This window comes from Uranotaenia lowii, chromosome 2 (assembly GCF_029784155.1).
Source record: "Uranotaenia lowii strain MFRU-FL chromosome 2, ASM2978415v1, whole genome shotgun sequence".
NCBI classification, from domain to species: Eukaryota; Metazoa; Arthropoda; class Insecta; order Diptera; family Culicidae; genus Uranotaenia; species Uranotaenia lowii.
The window spans coordinates 168,969,939-168,989,063 of NC_073692.1; the positions used below are offsets into that span (position 1 = coordinate 168,969,939).

Sequence of the window (19,125 nt, forward strand, 5' to 3'; positions counted from 1 at the left end):
GCACTCGGTTAAAACTTTGACAAGCTGACATTTCTGTCTGGGTTAATATTTTTTCATAAAATTTTCACAAAACTTATTTCAACTATCCAATTAACACTCACAAAATTTAAAGACTGCACTATGACTGTATAAAAAGACACAGCAATTCTAGTCAAAAAGGGCAATTTGAGATTGTTTCATAAAATTCGCTGTATTTTTGACGATTCCCATTGAAAATACTTAGCGATTTCGTTCTTATTTGGACGGATATTTGTATGGAAAACATCGTAATCAATGTTTTTTGAGGTTTTTCTTTCTCAATACAAGAAATTAACACCAAAAATGTTAGTAATCGATTTAAATTTCATTCCTGAATTGTTTGGAAATAAAATTTTTTTATACAGCGCATAAAATAAGAAGAGCAGCGTTTCAGAAACGACGTGCAAAAAAAATTGATACACGAATTAATGAATATCAACTTAAAGCGAGTATTATACTCGCTCATTCGTTAGAATCTCTTCTTCATTGAACATTTTCTATTTCCAATCATAGCAGGGATGAAGTTTATATCAATTTACTATATTTCAAGTGGTAAATTTTGAAAATGTGAAAGAAAAATCCAATAAAAAATTATTAGATGTCTCCCATACAGCCAAAAGAGAATGAAATCACCTGTTGGACAAAATGAACCTCATTTTCAAACATATACCTATTTTTGATCGCGTTAGTCAATTTTGAAAAAAAAATCCGACAGGTACTAGATCAAACATTTTAACATCTTTCAATGCAATGAGCAGCTGAGCTAAAAATCCCCGATTTCCTGGAGGAATTCCCGACATTTTCCAGCTTTTTTCCCGAAGGATTTTAAATCCTGACTATTTCCCGCATTTCTCAACTTTCCCGAATGAGAAGCCAGCCTGAACTTAAATCCCTTTGGCCATGGCCGTAGGAACGGGGGGGGGGGGTGTTTCTGGGTAAACCCCCCCTATGAAGATCCGAAACAGCAAGCAAGAGATTCTACTCTACACTCAAAATTTTTAATTTAGAACGAACCAAATTATTATAATAGAGTAAGGTTAATCAACAGTAGGGGAGAGTGGGGTATCGTGGGCCATGGGGAAACGTGGGCCACTTTCAATATCTCAGATGTGTGTTGAGATAAAAATCTCGAACCAACTGTTATCGTCTTCGCTTTGCGTGAGCATATATTTTTATATGTTGTTGACTTAAATACGCATCATATGCTTCTTTTATTTATCAAGCTAAAAAAGTTAGAAAAATTTACTTTCATAATTGAAAATACACCCGCTTATTGCATCGATGGGGAGGCTAAAGTTCATAACAAAAATAAGCGCATACGCTTATGACCTTAGTTTTGTCTTGATTTTTCACATGGAAAAGGAATTTGTGATGAAACATCAATAAGTCACACAAACGCAACCAATTTGCAAATCATAGCTTGTGGGGAATCCTGGGCCCCCCAAGCTGTATTTTGTACATTCTATATAAAGAATTTTGCCAAAACATTCGAGAGCCAGGTTTTGGAATCTATTCGATCATACACAGCTCTCTGTTTTACTTCATCATCTGAAATTACTCTAAAATAACGAAATGAATTATGAAATCACAGTTTTGGGTCAACTCATAAGCTTTGCATGTTATTTGGTCAATTTGGATTTAGTGGCCCACGATTCCCACCATTTTTCAAAATCCAAAAAATATAGCTTTTTTTAAAACAGTCAGAATTTGGGGAAAATAACTTATTAAAAACTTAAAAAAAATACCTTGTGGTACCTTGAAAATGTAGAAAACCCTACCATTTTTTATTTTCATTTTATCTTCTGTAATAAAGAAGTTATTTGACAACGAAAAAAAGTAGCCCATGATTCCCCACTCTCCCATACCAATCTAGACCAAAAGCTGAATTTACCAACTCAAGTCCAAAACCCCAACCCAAGTCCAAAATTCTTCTACACTTTTTGAATTTTCTCCCTTTTTCATCGAAATTCAGGTCTGAATATTGAATTTCGAATTGAATCAAACCCATTTCGGAGGTTCTGATTCCAGAATTCGCAAAAGCAAAAGTGTATTTATCGTAAAGTGTTTAACTTTATTGGACAAAATTGAACACAACTTTTGCCGTAACTTGAAAATGCTTAATTTTTGACTTAGTTCAGGGGTTTCTGAGATACTGAATGTCGAATATTGGTGTTTCTCGTCAAATATTTCTTTGTGGTCCTTAATGTGTTAAGATTGCTTGTTAATTCATTTTCCAGATTTCAATTTTTTATACAAAAATAGTTTGAAAACACAATTCAGCTTAAAATCACAAATAAACGTAGAATTTGAGTTTTTTGTTTTATGCTCAAAACCAAAATTTAAAAAAAAATCATCTACAGGATTTTCATTATGGAATTAATTTTTTATGAAAAATATTTACTGTTAAAAAGAAATCCTCACCTAAAATGTCTGCAAAAAAAATCAATATTTTTTCAGTGTATTGTTCAACATTATTATCACATTAAAAACACCAAAACTTGTCATTTTATGTTTCAGAAACCAATGAACAAAATACTGTATTGTGTTACATTTTGTACAATGAGGTTTCGTTATTAGATTCATAACATTTGAATAATGTTAGCATACTAGTGGCAAGCGTAGAAACGAGATATCTCGTATTTGGTCCGCAATGTATTGCAGTTTTTTAAGAGCCAAATTTCACACTTATATCATTGATTTGGTTCAAGTTTGCATCAAGAAAATTTTATCCAAAAATCTGATAATTTTTAGCCTGAAAATTTGATTTATTTTCATCAAAGGTTAAAGTTTTTGAATTTGAAAAATAGTTTTGAAGATTGGGCTTGTTCGATTTGAGTATAGAATAAGATTTTTTTAAGAAATGAAAGACTCTCCTAAAAAAAAGCTTATCTTATGCCGAAATCAACTAAGTTTAATCTACCAGACTTTTAAACAAATTTAAAGATTTTGACTAGCGATGTAAGCGAATTAAGCTCACCTTATAGGTTTAGGACTAATTTTCTAAAGTTACAATTAATACGAAAACTTTTGAGTATTTAAAAATGAATAACCATATAGTTGCAAACATAGTTTTTTTTCATTTTTTTGTTTGTTTTCGTGCATTGCTGGGCGAAAAATCATAGATAAAAATCAGTCACCAGATAACTTGAAACAGCAAATAAAAAGGTAAGCCTTCCATTAAAAATTTGTCGAAAACTAACTTCTGTCGAAATCAAAAGTACCCTACCCTACCAAATTCCGATTTTTCATTTTCAGCACCTGTAGATTTTCTCACCTATAAGGCTGGAACAAATATCAATTTCTTTATTTGTCACACCCTCCACCCCCCCCGTCCCCCGCCTCGAAGTGTCCAAAATCCCTAGGGGGGATAAATAAAGTTTGAAGTGTTTTAAGTAAATTTATAATCAAAATTCAAATATTCGACAGATTACAGGACCAAAAACCATATTTTGGAAGATGGAAGTTAATTCACATTTTGTATTCTTGATTTTATTGAATTTTTCGATAAAAAAATACTTGATTTATAGGTTTTATGCAATGAAATAATATGCAATTTGGTTGTATACAAGCTTTCGTGCAATTTAATCCAATTTATTTATTTTTCGCATTATTTTTTATTGTCCCCCCCCCCCCTCGCGATGTTCCAACTCCGAGTGACGAAAGAAGAATTTGAAATTTGTTCCGGCCTAATTGGGCCGAAACAAATTTCAAATCCTTCTTTTGTCCCTCGGAGTTGGGACATCGCGAGGGGGACAATAAAAAATAATACAAAAAACGAATAAATTAGAATAAATTACATGAAAGCTTGTATGCAACAAAATTGCGTACTACATCATTGCACAAAACCTGTAAAGTAATTTTTTTTTTATCGAAAAATTCAATAAAATCAAAAAATTAAAAGATGATAAAACTGCTTACAAACAAACATACAACTTTTATCTATGCCTCCCCGTTCAAGTTTTTTTTTTTGGAAAATACTAAGGGGGAGTTACAAAAGAAGAAATTGATATTTATTCCGGCCTTATCGGAAAAAGAAATTTGTATAACTTTTTTTCGCAGTATTTCAGTTATTGTTTTCGAATGAGAACATTAATAAAATGAAAAAATTAAGGATGCATTCTAAAGGATTCAAGCGTGATAGGCAAGCTCATAAAAGCATGAATTTATTACTGGGTCAATGCCGATGTAAAACTAAATTTTCTTATGTAAATTTTCTAATTTGCTTACACCCTTCAACACGCTCATTTATGATGCATATCATTTGAGATCCACCAAAAGCAACATTCTATAAGTGGCTACATGCTCCACCGTTAGAAGCCGATCGACAACAAACAACAACATCATAACATAAATGTAACACATGTTTACCTTGGGATCAGCAGCAGCGCCTTAAACCGTTTGGTTCCGAATACGAATACCGATCGCGTTAACAGATCCATACCGATAGTAGGGTTTGATGTTTGATGTTTCAGGTGTGTTTGGTATTGGTGATGTTGTTTTTTTTTATTTAGTTCACACGATTTCCTAGTCTCACCACTCTTCTTCGCCTTTGAACGATCGTCCAAGATGCTTCCAAGAAGCGGCCGACTCGCGAAAACCGATCCGATCTGTTGACGAGCGCACGTTCGATTGACAGCTGACTGCGGATTTGAGTCAAGCTCTCTTAAGTGCTCGCTAGATGTCACTCATTCGGTCATATCTCAGTGGTAGTGGGAGCTGAATCTGAGTTGGATGTCTGAGACTGAGTTTAATCTGAAAATGGCAACCACAAATACGCCTCAAGTATGATTATGTTTCTCCCTCCCAGCAGTAGTGTTTGTGGGTGGCGGGTAATCAGCTGTTTGGCTGCTAGATAGGTATGAGTTTCAACGCTAGGTTGCTTCCAATCGAGAGCGCGAGTATTCGGAAAAATTTATCACACCGACTGGTTTGCGTCTCGACTGTTTTTTTTTTTACTCTCCAACCAGTTTTCTAAGTAGCAACTTTGTTGGTTTTCAAATTCGATCTATCCTAGAGTGGGTGGAAAGGAGGAAAAACATTTTTCATGGTCAAGTTTAATATGTTTCTTTTTTTCGATCGCTTTCAACGACCAAACGCAAATATTCGCACACTTATTGCAAACACGCTATACATTTGTCTCTCTGATGATGATGATGTTTCGTGATTGGCAACTGTTTCCCCGTTTCACACTTGTTCGAACATAAATTTTCATTCGCTTAACGGGCGTCGTCGTCGCGGTCTGGCTGCTTATTGAAGGTTAAGGGTTCAAGTAGATGCCGATTTTTAGGGGTATTAATTCAAGAGAAAACAAATCGATGTTCGCGCTGGCGCTTAGATTTCATTTTTGTTAACACGCGCCGGATTGAGTCCATAAGAATTTAAAAAAATTAATTTAACCCTGAGCCTCTCCAGAGTTACAATATGACACTTTTGAAAGTTCGACGGCATGAAACTTTTTCCAGGCGCATCCATAAAAAATTCTTCTGGTACCCCTGATGAATTCAAGGGATTTTAATTTAATATCATTATTTTTACGGACGTTCCCTTTTGAGCTCAGACAAAAAAAAATCACTAATGAATTCTTTATTTGAATTTTTAAAGGAACAAAATATAAAAAAGAGGTTTAAAACCGCCCACCTAACTTGAAACTGTAATAGAAATGATAATCTAAATCGATAATTCAGACATTTTAATCATCATCGTAAAAACGTTGGTGTTGAGTGATTTTCTATCATTTTGCCCAGAAAATTTGAATCGGACAGCAGATCGGTTAGTCCTTAAATGAGACGACAAAAAGTTAAGAATATTCAATTTTCATATAGCTGATTAAAACTATGTTAAAGTGAACTCATTCACTATAAATAGATGGTCGTTCAATTGACACTCTATCCGGCCTCTCCCTTTCTTTCCTTGACCGTTTGGTAAAATATAGGGCCTTATTCTGCGCCACGCGTGAAAAGACGATTGTCGAGTCACCTCGGAGTAACCGTGAGATTTGTCACCTTGTTCCCGGAATCGGATTGTGTTTTTTTTATCAAATCTCGTTGCACGTAAATGAAGTTGTATAAAATAAAATTATAACCACTTTCAATTTTATATGTTTGAATTAATTTTTAACGTCTAGTAACCACTGCACAAATGATTGAAAATAATCAAACATTGAAGTGATTTTTTTAATGATTCCAAAACTACTTTAGTGTTACTAAGCATAGAGCCTAATTTTTCCATTTTCCATCAATTTTCCCTTAAATTTTTATCCCGTCACCACCTGAAAAGGTACCGACAATTCTCACATGAAATCGTCACTCGAATGGGACTTTTCTCACCCACGGTGATTGCGAGAATAGGGTCAGAACTCAAAAAGTTCATCCAAAGTGGCGTTCCTCACCTGAAGCGACTCCTGGAATCGAGTGACTCGGCTGACTCGACTATCGTCACGTCACGCGCATCGCAGAACAAGAACAATAAATAAAATTATAAATAATGTTTCTATGCTTTCACATTCAATTCTTCACGGTCCAGAACGTGTTAATTTACGCTGCGATGTTCAACAAAAGTATGATAAATAAACATCTTAAAGTAAATCCAGAAGATCAGCTAGAATTCTCGCGTAATTTTACGTTTCCATGCACTCGTCGCCCAGTGTGAAAATTTGTACCAAAAATACAAAAAATGAAGCCGCAGTTTTGAGAGACTGAAACACTAATTATCGTACGTGAAATTCCCTTCAGAAATTCAATTCTGCCATTGCATTTGACCGGTGACGTATGAGTGGAGTGCTTTTTGGTCCAAGAAACCCAGAAAAAAAAAACAAAAAAAAAATCGTTAATTCTAATCCGCTCTTGTGTGTCAATATGACACTATTGGAAGTTTAATGGCTCGTAGTTTTTTTTTCGGATGCATCAAAATAATACAATTTCCTCGCGAATCCTCACTAAATTCACGAAATCTTTAATTTTGCATCATTATTTTTTTCTTAGGACGCACCCTGAAAGCTCAGGAAAAAACTCCCTAATCAAACCTTGAGTGTCAATTTGACACTCCTCGCTTAAAACAGCTATTTCTCTCTTGTTTTCCAACCAATTTTTACCTTGTAGTGTAACTCAAATATGTTTTTCAGACAATATGCACCTACAACACTTCAGTTTTCCGCAGGGCTGGTAGCGGTTTGACAATGAAAAAGTAGTGATTTTAGTGACCAAAATTTGAAAAAAAAGTGACCAAATAGTGACTTTGAAGACCGAAAAAAGTGACCAAATTGTGACTATGTAGAACGAAAAAAGTAACTTTGAAGTACAAAAAATGTGACCAAATCAGGCCCGTGCGAAGGACCCGTCCATGGGGCCCCCCATGGGGGGTTTTCGAAATTCAAATTTAGATAAAAATAATAACAATACCAAAAATAAAAAATTGAAAAGGAAAGGGTTTTCTTACACTGTTTGTCACTCATGTTGAACACACAAACTAAAAAAAAAATGACTGATAAACCAAATTATGGAAACATATTACAATGAATGTTTCAAATTTTCGATAAGTCAAGAAAGTAAGAAATAAATTAGTTTCAAAAGAATTTCTTAGCAAACTTAAAATTAAAAAAAATCCGAATTCTAAAATAAATGTTCAATCTTGTACAAAACTTACCGTGAATAAATATTAGGAAAATGATAATAATTGTTCACTTTTGTTCATCTTAATTTGAAATTCTTTTCCTCATTTTCAACTGGAAGTTTAGTGAGAAATTCCGCTGTAATTTTTTAATTCGAACAAAAATATTTAACCACGATTTAAAATGTGAATTACCGATTACTGAATAAGAAATGAATTTTAAACAGAATTTATTCAATGTTCGATGTTTTAATTTAATTTGATAAAAAGAAGAATGTATTTATAATTATTTTAAAAGTGCCAGTTATATAAGCCAGACATAAAACCTTAAATTAAGTAAAATCCACCAGTTATCAAAATTTCATTTTTGAAGCTTAAATAATAACTTCATGTTCAACTACACTGACAAAGAAATATTAGAAAATGAGTAATTACGTGAATGATAAAAACTGATGAAAAATTTAAAATAATGAGTTCAAAACTTTTGTTATTAATATTGAAAGCACAAATCAAATACAAAGTGAGTTAACACTGCGCACTGCGTATTAAAATTTATTTTTAAAGTTGCTACTTAGAACAATTTTTCAAACTTTTTAGATTAATTTTAAAATCATGATCGATTCAAAAACATGATTTCATATACAAAAATATTAATAAAAAGTTTTTAAATTTTCAATCACAGGTTTTTAAGCTTTAAATTACAAGCTCTGAGTATTTTGTCTTTTTTGATTAAAATATTGGGTCCTGAAAGAACCGAATGTTGAAATTATGTTCTATTATTAAAAATTTGGAGTTAAAGGCTTATGGTTTGAAGAACACAAAAATTCAGAATTTAAAAACAAGGAAACAATTGTTAAAAATATGTCTTAAAAATTTAAAAAGTTTGATTAAAAAAATCCGGCAAGTTGATTAGAAAATTGAAAAAAAAACTGTACAATAAAATTCGGTAAATTTATTTGAAAATTTAAAAAAACAATATGGAAATAAAAAAGATTTGTTTTTAAAAACATTTCAGGCAAAGTTTTTTCAATAAACATGTTTCACTATAACCATTTTGGTGCATATTTTTTAAATTATTGATTTGGTAAAAAGTGTCCTAAACTAGAAATTTTGTCAAATTCGACCGAACACATTTAGTTTTGGTGATAAAGAGTTTATTACTTTTTTCTTTCTTTATTAGGCATATCACTTTATGCAAAGTTTTTATTTGCTGATGGTCTATATAGTAATTTTATTTTTTAAATCTTAATTTGGGTTTATTTGGATTGGGGAACGGGAAAGGGTTAGGTTTGGGATTCCCATCATGAGAGACAGTGGTTGATTTACACTGATTCACATAAATGAAGACGGGGGGTTTTCTGATATTGCTCTGATCACTATTAACATCCATTTCTGGATCGGTGAAGAGCAGTTAGTGTGCTGTGGATCATTCCGTTTCTTCGGTGAGAGTTTATTACTAGTAAAATCAAACATTGATAGATAACTGATTATGAAAAAAATGTCATTAGAAGTATTTTTTATTTGAGTTTTTTGTAAAAAAAATAGTGCAGAAACTTCTCTAAAGATTTTTAATTATTTTCAAAAGTCATTTCAATAACAAAAGCTGATAGAAATATTGCATACATATTTAGATTCGGGGAACCCAAATTAGTTGAAATTACGGTTTAGATTCATTGCCCCTGAGAAAAATTTAAATATTGTGGCATTGTGTAAATTATTAAAATCCTTTTTTTAAGTATTTAGAAGAACAAAAAACACGAAATAAAATTGAGTATGAAACTGTTTTTTTTAAGAATATGTCATATCAACATAACATTTGTTATGACATAAAAGATTTTTTTAATAAAAAAAAAATGGTTCGTTTCAATCTCAATCTTAGTGACACTTCTTAATAAAAACCCATTCTAAAGACGAGATAGGGTTTTTGTATATCAAGTTTTGAGTTCCAATACAAAAGTTTGATTGAACTAAAAATTAAAATCTACAATCAAAGTTAGTTTCAAATCATGAACGTCAATGTCGTAGATCGAAATGTCTCAAGCCAAGGGTGGTTCATGCTGAAATACCGCCGGAGGCGAAAAAAAATTCTGACTGACTGATCAAGTAATTTACAGTTACTACCGTCAATATTAACACGCGCAATTCAAATTACTCTTTCATTGGTTTATTTTCGGTGAAAAAAGTGACTTTTGGTGATAAAGTGACCATTTTTCGGAAAATAGTGTCTTTAGTGACCAAATGATGAAAAAAGTGACTTTTTAGTGACTGACCCAAAAAAAGTGACCAAGTCACTAAAAAGTGACTCGCTACCAGCTCTGGTTTTCCGTTATTCAAAGTCTAAGAAAAAAAAATCCGAAAAAACATGCTTCGGAAAATAGACTCTAGATCAGCTACGGAATGCTAAAAAAAAATTTACTTAGTGTCCTAGAGCGCTGAAATTAGAAACTATACATTGGTCATAAGTACCTATATATTTTTTTGAAATTTTGTAGGATCAAAACAACATAAAATCTAAAACAGTGGTGTAAAAACCGTACTTTTCAAACAATGAATCGTCAAAATTGTTTAAGTCATACCAGATAAATTTTGAAAAATGGATTGAAAAGTTGACGTAATTAGGCACAATTCCGCATTTCGATTGTCAAAATACGAAACACAGAATTTATCTGTTTTTTGAACTTTTTGTCAATTTGCAATTTCTTAGATTTTCTGGCACTTAAATTTAACTTTGCCCTAGATTTTGAATATTTTCAAGCAAGATTTTTGCATTTAGTTTATATTCATCAGATTTCAATTGTCATGCCGATTTCAGTGTTGTAATTACATAAGCGCTGCAATACTTTACACAAAAATGATAGTTTGATGTTAATTTTGAAAAATAAATCAACACTCAAGTGAGAAATGCTGCAATTATTTAAAAAAAAATTTTTCCATGTTTACGAAATTTTTCTGAGATTCTACCCACCGCTCTTCTGCTAAATAATTTGTGTGGACTTTTCAAAATTCGGAAATTTTTTTTTATCACAGTTTTGTTAAGCGTTTCAGCGATAATGTAATTACTTCACTAAAACCTATATGATATTTCGTTTCTAGTGAATATACTTTGAACCAAGTGCAAGTTGGATTCAGGAGACAAAATAATCTGAGAAATTGTAAATCAAACAGTTAAAAATAAATATCTTTGAAAATTTGCCAAAAAAAAAAATATTAATTTGTATTTTATGGATCCAAAAATACCGAAATTTTTCAAGTTGTTGTTTTTATATTAATTTTCATACTGAGACTAAAACAGCTGTGACGGTTAGTTTTTTAAAAAAATACGAGTTTTACATCAGTTTTTAACTTTTTTGAGTTCGAAGCACAAATTACAATTGATTTAAACCGATTAAAAGCTTACCTACAGTATTTTTTCGGAAGCATATGTTATCCAAAAGAAGAGCAGTTTTAATCAGAAGTGTCAAATTGACACTGCTTAACCTTCATCTGTCCCAGAAATTTTTACCCTTTACTGTTCCTGGAGTGTCAATTTGACACTCCTGATTAAAACCGCTATATGTATATCTTTTGTTTTTCTACCAATTTTTACTAAATTTAAACTTTTAGAAACCTAATGTAATGTAACTCATATATGTTTCTCAGACAATATTCAGCTACAATACCTCAGTTTTTCGATACTCAAAATCTAAGAAAACAATCCAAAAAAAACATGATTCGGAAAAAAGACTGTAGATCAGCTACGGAATGTTAAAAAAATCACTTAGTGTCCAAGCAAGCTGAAGTTATAAGCTATACGTGGCGAACAAGGATACATTTTTCTGAAATTTTTTATGATCATGATCTCAAAAAATGTAAAAAAGTCTTGTAAAAACCATACTTTAAAATCAATGAACCGTCAAAATTGTTCAAGTCACTCCAAATAAATTTTGAAAAGAGGATTGAAAAGTTGAAGTAATTTCATCATTTCATCATAATCTTCATTTTTAGATTTTCAAGATACGAAACACAGAATTTTTGGCGAATTTTCAAAAGTTACTGTTTCTCTAACTTTTTCCAACTTGTGATTCTCTCATTATTTAACACTTTAATTCAGCTTTGCTCTGGATTTTGAGTAAATTAATGTAAATTTCCGCAATAATTTATATTTACCAGGCGAATTTCATAAGGTTCTAGTGGTGTAATTAAATAAGCGCTGCCATGCTTAACAAAAATATGATGAGTATGAATCTAAAAGTAAATCCAGAAAAATTTATCCATTGCTCGCGTTTTTGTCCATTTTCGTTTGTCCGTCGGAATCGACGAAATTAAAAAAGGAAATTAGACAAAGTTTCGTACGACACTACTTTAAGTAAATATTTGATAAATATTTCAAAAATTGCATACAATATATGTTTTTGTCTGGAATTTTGATCTGAAATTGAATTAAGCAACATATTTAAATTGAAATTTACATGTCTTTTGTAGTTTTTGATCTGGTAAAAGATTTTCATGCTTAAAATAAAACTTCAGCATGAACTGCTTAACTCTTGAATCATCTAAGAGTATTATGAGAATAAGAATTTAAAAATTACATTGAAGATACAGTGTACATTCCGGGTGGCCCTTTTTGAAAAGGTTTCTGATGTCATATTAATTGTTGATTTTTTTTTAATTTCTTGAAAATAATTTCCTTTTTTGTAATTTCATAAACTTTAAGAAGATTGTTGAGAATTGATTTTTCAAAACAAAATATTCAGTTTTCCCATACAAACACAAAAGCTCTTTTTTTTTTTTTAAATATGTCTTTATTCGTACCAATTCATCATTACATTTATATTACATTATTACATTAAATTAGGTGTTCAGTTCAATGATGAACTGTCCAGAGCCCTATAGTTTATTAATCACTATAATTTATTTATTTGAATTAATTTTGCTGAGTGCAATCAAGTATTTTTATGTAGGAGAACATCCTGTAATGTCAAAAAATATTTTAAACTTACTACTAAAAACTAAAACTATCCTAAATTAAAACTAATTATAGAGAGAACGAATCTCTGCGATGGAAGACTGCATCGATTTGCCTCTGAAGTTGGAGATGATTTTGTTGGCCATCTCTTCGATCGATTCAATGCCCGCAATCCGATGAAGATCTTCGGTGCTGTGCCAAGGTGGAAGCCGCAAAATCATTTTCAGAACCTTGTTCTGAATCCTCTGGATGGCTTTCTTCCTCGTCGCGCAGCAGCTAGACCAAATCGGAACTGCATACATTATCGCTGGTCGGAAGACTTGCTTATAAATAAGCATCTTATTCTTTAGGCACAGTCGGGATTTCCTGTTGATGAGAGAATAAAGAGATTTAGTGTATTTATTACATTTAGATTGAATATCTTCAATGTGATTTTTAAAAGTAAGATTCCGATCAAGTGTGAGTCCCAAGTACTTCACGTGATCAGACCATTCTAATGAAACCCCATTAAAAGTTATGGAATGATTTTCATTAGGTTTTAAAAAATTTGCTCTTGGCTTATGGGGAAATAAAATAAGTTGAGTTTTGGAAGCGTTAGGAGAAATTTTCCACATTTTCAAGTAATACAAAAAGGAATTTAAATTTTGTTGCAATCTACTGCGTACCACCCGTAAATTCCGACCTTTGGCTGAAAGCAAAGTATCATCAGCAAATAATCTTCTACCTTTTCCTTCTGGTACATCAGGAAGATCAGAAGTAAAAATATTGTATAAGATTGGCCCAAGTATACTGCCCTGAGGGACCCCAGCTCTAATGGGTGTCCTTTCAGAGCATGAATTTTGATAGCTTACTTGTAAGGTTCGGCTAGTCAAATAATTTTGAATAATTTTGGTGAGATATACAGGAAAATCAAATCGAGCTAATTTAGCTACTAAACCCTTGTGCCAAACACTGTCAAAAGCTTTTTCAATATCTAGAAGAGCAACACCAGTTGAATAATCTTCAGATTTGCTAGCGTTAATCATATTAGTTACACTCAAGAGTTGATGTGTAGTAGAATGTCCATGACGAAAACCAAATTGTTCATCAGGGAAAATAGAATTCTGATTAATGTGAATCATCATTCTATTTAAAATAACTCTCTCAAATAGTTTACTTAAAGAAGGAAGCAAACTAATTGGTCGATAACTTGAAGGCTCTGAAGCACTTTTTCCAGGTTTCAAAATTGGAGTTACTTTGGCATTTTTCCATTTATTGGGAAAATAAGCCAACTGAAAACATTTATTGAAGATTTTAACTAAAAAATTTAAAGTGCTTTCAGGCAACTTTTTTATAAGAATATAGAAAATCCCATCTTCCCCCGGAGCTTTCATATTTTTAATTTTTTTGAAAATCAATTTAAGTTCATCAATATTTGTCTCACAGGAACTTTCAAATACATTTTGCTTAGAAAAAATATCATCAAATTCAAGGGAAATTTGAGCATCAATTGGACTAACAACGTTTAAATTAAAATCATGAGCAGACTCAAACTGTTGGGCTAATTTTTGAGCTTTTTCTGCGTTAGTTAAAAGAAGTTTATCCCCATCTTTCAAAGTAGGAATTGGCTTCTGGGGCTTTTTCAGAATTTTAGTTAATTTCCAAAACGGCTTTGAGTAGGGTTTTATGTCCTCTACTGCTTTAGCAAAATTTTCATTACGGATGAAATTTAAACGACGTTTGATCTCTTTTTGAAGGTCGCAATAAATAAATTTCAAATAAGGATCCCTAGTACGTTGATATTGGCGTCGACGAATGTTTTTCAGTCGTATCAAAAACTGAAGATCATCATCAATTAAAGGTTGATTAAATTTATGTTTAACTTTGGGTATTGAAGCGGCTTTAGCATTGACTATTGAAGTTGTCAAATTTTCTACAGCCAAATCAATATCTTCAATTGAATTCAGTGGAACGTTTACATCTAAATTACGTTCAATAAAATTCCTATATCGCTCCCAGTCAGCTTTTTGAAAGTTAAAAGTTGATTTTAAAGGGTTTTCAATGGGACTTTGGGATAAAGAGAAAGTTACTGGAAGGTGGTCTGAATCGAGGTCCGCATGAGTAACTAATTGACTACAATGCTCGCCTAAATCCGTTAGAACCAAATCAATTGTGGAAGGATTTCTAATCGAAGAAAAACAAGTATGCCCATTAGGATATTCAACAGTATAATAACCTGCAGAGCAGTCATTAAATAAAATATTCCCATTTGAATTTGATGAAATATTATTCCAAGATCGGTGTTTTGCATTAAAGTCACCAATAATAAAAAATTTAGATTTGTTTCTGGTGAGTTTTTGTAAATCTCCCTTCAAAAAATTTTTCTGTTCACCGCTGCATTGAAAAGGCAAATATGCGGCAATAATTATAATTTTCTCCATAGACGTTTCTAATTCAATTCCAATTGTTTCTAAGACTTTTGTATTGAAAGAAGGAAGAAGTCTAAATTTGAGACGACTATTGATGACAATAGCTACACCCCCACCTTGTCGATCAAGTCGATCATTTCGCAAAATTTTAAAGAAAGCATTGCTTTTCAAGTTATTGTCCGGCTTTAAAAAAGTTTCAGTGATGGCAGCAATATGTATGTTTTGAGTTTTCAAAAATAAAAAGAATTCATCTTGGTTAGCCAGCACAGATCTAGCATTCCAATTCATAATATTTAAACATCTATTTGGATCCATGAGGGAATCGTAAAGTCATAATAATTTTGTTAGCATAATTAAAAGAAGTTTGGAAAGCTTCAAACATTGAATTTGCTTTCAACATAAGTTGCATCATTTCCATTAAATTTTGATGCAAAAATTTTAATTTTTCCTCAGTAATCTCACCCAAATCAACAAAATTGTTAGGATCAGAAAATGAAGGAGAAGAACAAGTATTTGAATTTCGGGGATTTTCCCAAGCCTTCGCATGAACGTTGAGACTTGGTGTTTTCCCATTTTTATTAGTTATGCCTGAAGAGGGAAACCCATTTTCAACCACCTCTGAGAACGATAAACAACGAGTCTGTGGCGCAGAATCAGCACAGGTAACATTAGAAACACTTCGGGTATTACCCAGCCGTGATTCCAATGTAGGCCGGGGCTGACTGCGAACAGGCAGGTTGTTTGCCGGCCCGACGTGTGAAGACGAAAAAGAGGAAGGAGGAGAAGAAACTTTTCTGGAAACTTTGGGATTTTTCCTAGAAGCAATAATTTTTGCCCTGATGGGACAGTCTAGCGAATTCGAGGAATGATTACCTGCGCAATTTGCACACTTGAAAAATTCTGTTTGTGGCTTATCACCACCAAAAAGGCATTCAGATTTTTCATGATCGAATGAGCCGCAAAGCATGCATCTGGCATTCATTCTACAATTTTTAGTGCCGTGACAAAAAGCTTGACAACGACGACATTGCGTAATATTTTGAAGGAAATTGGTTGAAGATTTTCGAAAAGGTTCGAATTTGACTCGACAATGAAACATAAGACGAGCCTTTTCAAGAATTTGCAAATTATTAACTTGATCCTTTTTAAAATGAATCAAATAAAGCTCAGGAGCAAAACCAACACTACTGATATTATTCGTGTTGGTTCTTTTCCTCATTTGAATTACTTGAATTGGAGAAAAACCTAACAAAGAATTTAATTCAGTTGTGATCTCATCCGGTGTCTGATCGCCGGTGAGACCACGAAGTACAACTTTAAAAGGACGATCACTTCTTGTGTCGTAAGTAAAAAATTGATGTTTTTTATTATTCAAATAATTTAAAATTTTTTGAAAATCATTAAAAGATTCCGCCAAAATACGAGCAGTTCCCCTTCGACCGATCTGAAAAGAAATCTTCACATCCTTGACGGAAGTGACGATTTCTTTTCGAAAGGCATTGAAGTCAGGAATCGTGACCGTAATTGGTGGAACCTTTTCGTTTTTAAGAGTATAAGAAGAAGAAGGTTTCTTAGTACTCTTATCAGAATTAAATATGAATATTTCCTCATCACCGATGTTATGAAGGACATCGAATGAATTGGAAATTTCAACTTTTTTGGGCGATGGACCTGAATTAGTTTCGGCAATTCGCTTTCTACCGGCTCTTGAGCCGGCCGATGACTTCCCCATGCTGGAAAGAAAAGAGAAAATATGAATAAAAGAAAATGAAAATAATTTTAGCACTGAAAAGTGCTGATGGAAAAACAGGTAAGGAAAAAATAAATAATGTAAAAATGTTCCTGCAGGTACACAGCAACGATACGATGCTCCGGCGTACGTGTTGACGGCTCAACGGTACAGATGGAAGTGGAAACACAAAAGCTCTAATTTACTCATGTAAACGTTACTTAAAAATTCTGCAAAAAAATCATGGATGAGTTTTGAAGTAAAACGAAGCTTTTTAGACCCCAGGGTATGAAAAATTCAAAAACTACCCTAAATCAACTCAATCAATTATACCATACAAAGCATTCCGATACGCGCATTTTAAAATATCAAGTTTATTTCAAACACTTATTTAAAACAAAAGATCAAAACTTGAAAGAACAAGATTTGTCTCAAGATAGTCTCAAAAGCTAGATTTGTTTCGGAAAGCTAACCTTGAACGTTAAATTTTGTCCAGAAGTCACCATGTCAACTCTGAGATCAACAACGAGGATCAAATTTGTAAGGGAAGTGCAAAAACATTCTTTGAGTTAAATTTACGCGTTTATTTATTGAATGTTCTCCAAACATTTCTTTTTTTTTTAATACACAGAATTTCAACAAGTTGCAGATTTTAAAATAACTTGACGATGGCAAAAAATATAAAAGGGCAAGCAAAACTTCTGAAGCCGTAGAAAGAACTGTTTCAGCAGCGTTTAACGTATTTTGAAAAAACTTAAACAGCGGTTTTCGTTATCAAAAATTAAAAAAATAAATAAAATTTTTAAATGCTTAATTCAGTGTTCCATTCCGAGTTTAAAATCTCTATATCAAAACAAATCGATTAGAAACAGTATTAATCTCAATTTGCCAAACCTACTCTATAAAGGAGCCATAAAAGTCACTGACACCGCGTCGCGTAGTCTAGCTAGAGATCAATCTTCCGCTGACCTGAACCTGTTTTTGAGGCGCGTCCGTTCTCTTCTACTCTTAACTTAAATAAGTAAGTAAGTAAGCAGTTAGCAATCGTCGTCAGTAAAGCAAATGCACTCAGGTCAACGTCATTACTGTCGTCATAATTGCCTTCGTAAATTACCCATGCCGTGGCGCTAGGAGAGGAAAAAAAAGGCAACTAAAAAAAAGGAACTTGTTTGCGGACTTGATTCGAACCAATAAATCCAACTGACTCAACCGGGCAATAAACGATCGAGTTTTTTTCTCCTCTCTCTAGATTTACCGTTTCACACCGTGATTGTGCGTTTTCGTGAGAATCGGCAATCAATCGGTGATCACACAAGACGTGCTTGATCAATTGGGATCATATTGCGCTAGCCGAGCCGATGCAAAAAAAGGCAAAAATGAATGGCATCAGACATGCGTCACGACGCTACGACCTGTGCGCCATGCTTTTGTCAATCGACACGCGTCGATGAATCAACCCATGATGCTTATGAGCTTATATAGGAGATTATTAGCTGAACATGAACATTTGGTCGGGGTTCACAAATTGTTTTTTTTTTCGTTATATTTCGTATCTTGCAGTTTACGAATGTGTACACTTGCAGCAAAACCTGTGGAAATGATTGTGAAGATTGAGATAGCATGTCAAGGTTAGCGTTTTTTTTTGCCGGGCGCTCTTGGGAATTCCGTTTTGAATCATAACTGCAAATTGATCAATTGGTTATACATACTCGTTATGACTTTTCAATTTAGAAGTTTCACGTCTTTCGCCACTGTAACAATTACTTATTCAGAAAAAATAAAAAATAAAAATCCAATCTGAAGTAAGATTATGTCTTTGACTAATAATTTTAAAAATAAGATACGACAAAACTTTATTTGATCAAATCAATATGTGATAATTGACGGAGAAAAAAAAATATATCAGACCAAAATTAAATTTGAACTGTTTCTAAGTATCTTAGTAGAAACATCAATTTAAAAGGTTTAAAAATTCATAAGAAATTATAAGCACCGTAAAGAAAAAAGGGTCACTTATGTTCAAGGCCGGATTGAGTCATCGGTTGGGCCGAGGCAATTTTCCTCGGGGGGCTCATTTGAATCGATTTTTATCATATGCCATCTCAGAGAATACATAATTTTTTGAACATAAATTACAAATTATTGTTCTCTGGAGATTTAAAAACGATACGAAACGAAAACTACTGACGTCTTCGATAAAAATAAAAGCACAAGATGTTTTTTCTTACTTTCTTCTTAAATTTCTTTCGAATAATTGCTGGATTCTGCTTGAATTTTTTGTTGAAAATCTCAAAATCAAATGTCCAAATTTTGTTTGTAACTATTCGAAATATTGTATCAGCTCTCGGGGTACCCCCCTTGTCGAGGGACCCGGGGCATTTCTCCAAATCCCCCCCCCCCTTAATCTGGCGTTGCTTATG

The 19,125-nt window shown here is 32.8% G+C and overlaps 1 protein-coding gene across 4 annotated transcripts in view; it reads right to left on the reverse strand.

Moving 5' to 3' along the window:
* Positions 1-19,125, reverse strand: part of LOC129748565 (nocturnin) — a 125,445-nt gene that overhangs the window by 55,152 nt on the left and 51,168 nt on the right. Inside the window, exon 2 of one of the 4 annotated variants that reach the window (XM_055743221.1) lies at positions 4,387-5,023. The exons of 2 other annotated variants lie outside the window; for them this stretch is intronic. In XM_055743221.1, the coding sequence (XP_055599196.1) occupies positions 4,387-4,457 (71 nt within the window). In that variant the 5' untranslated portion in view covers positions 4,458-5,023. Of the gene's footprint in view, positions 1-4,386; positions 5,029-19,125 lie in introns of all 4 variants that reach the window. One more of the 4 variants, XM_055743220.1, reaches the window with a different exon arrangement.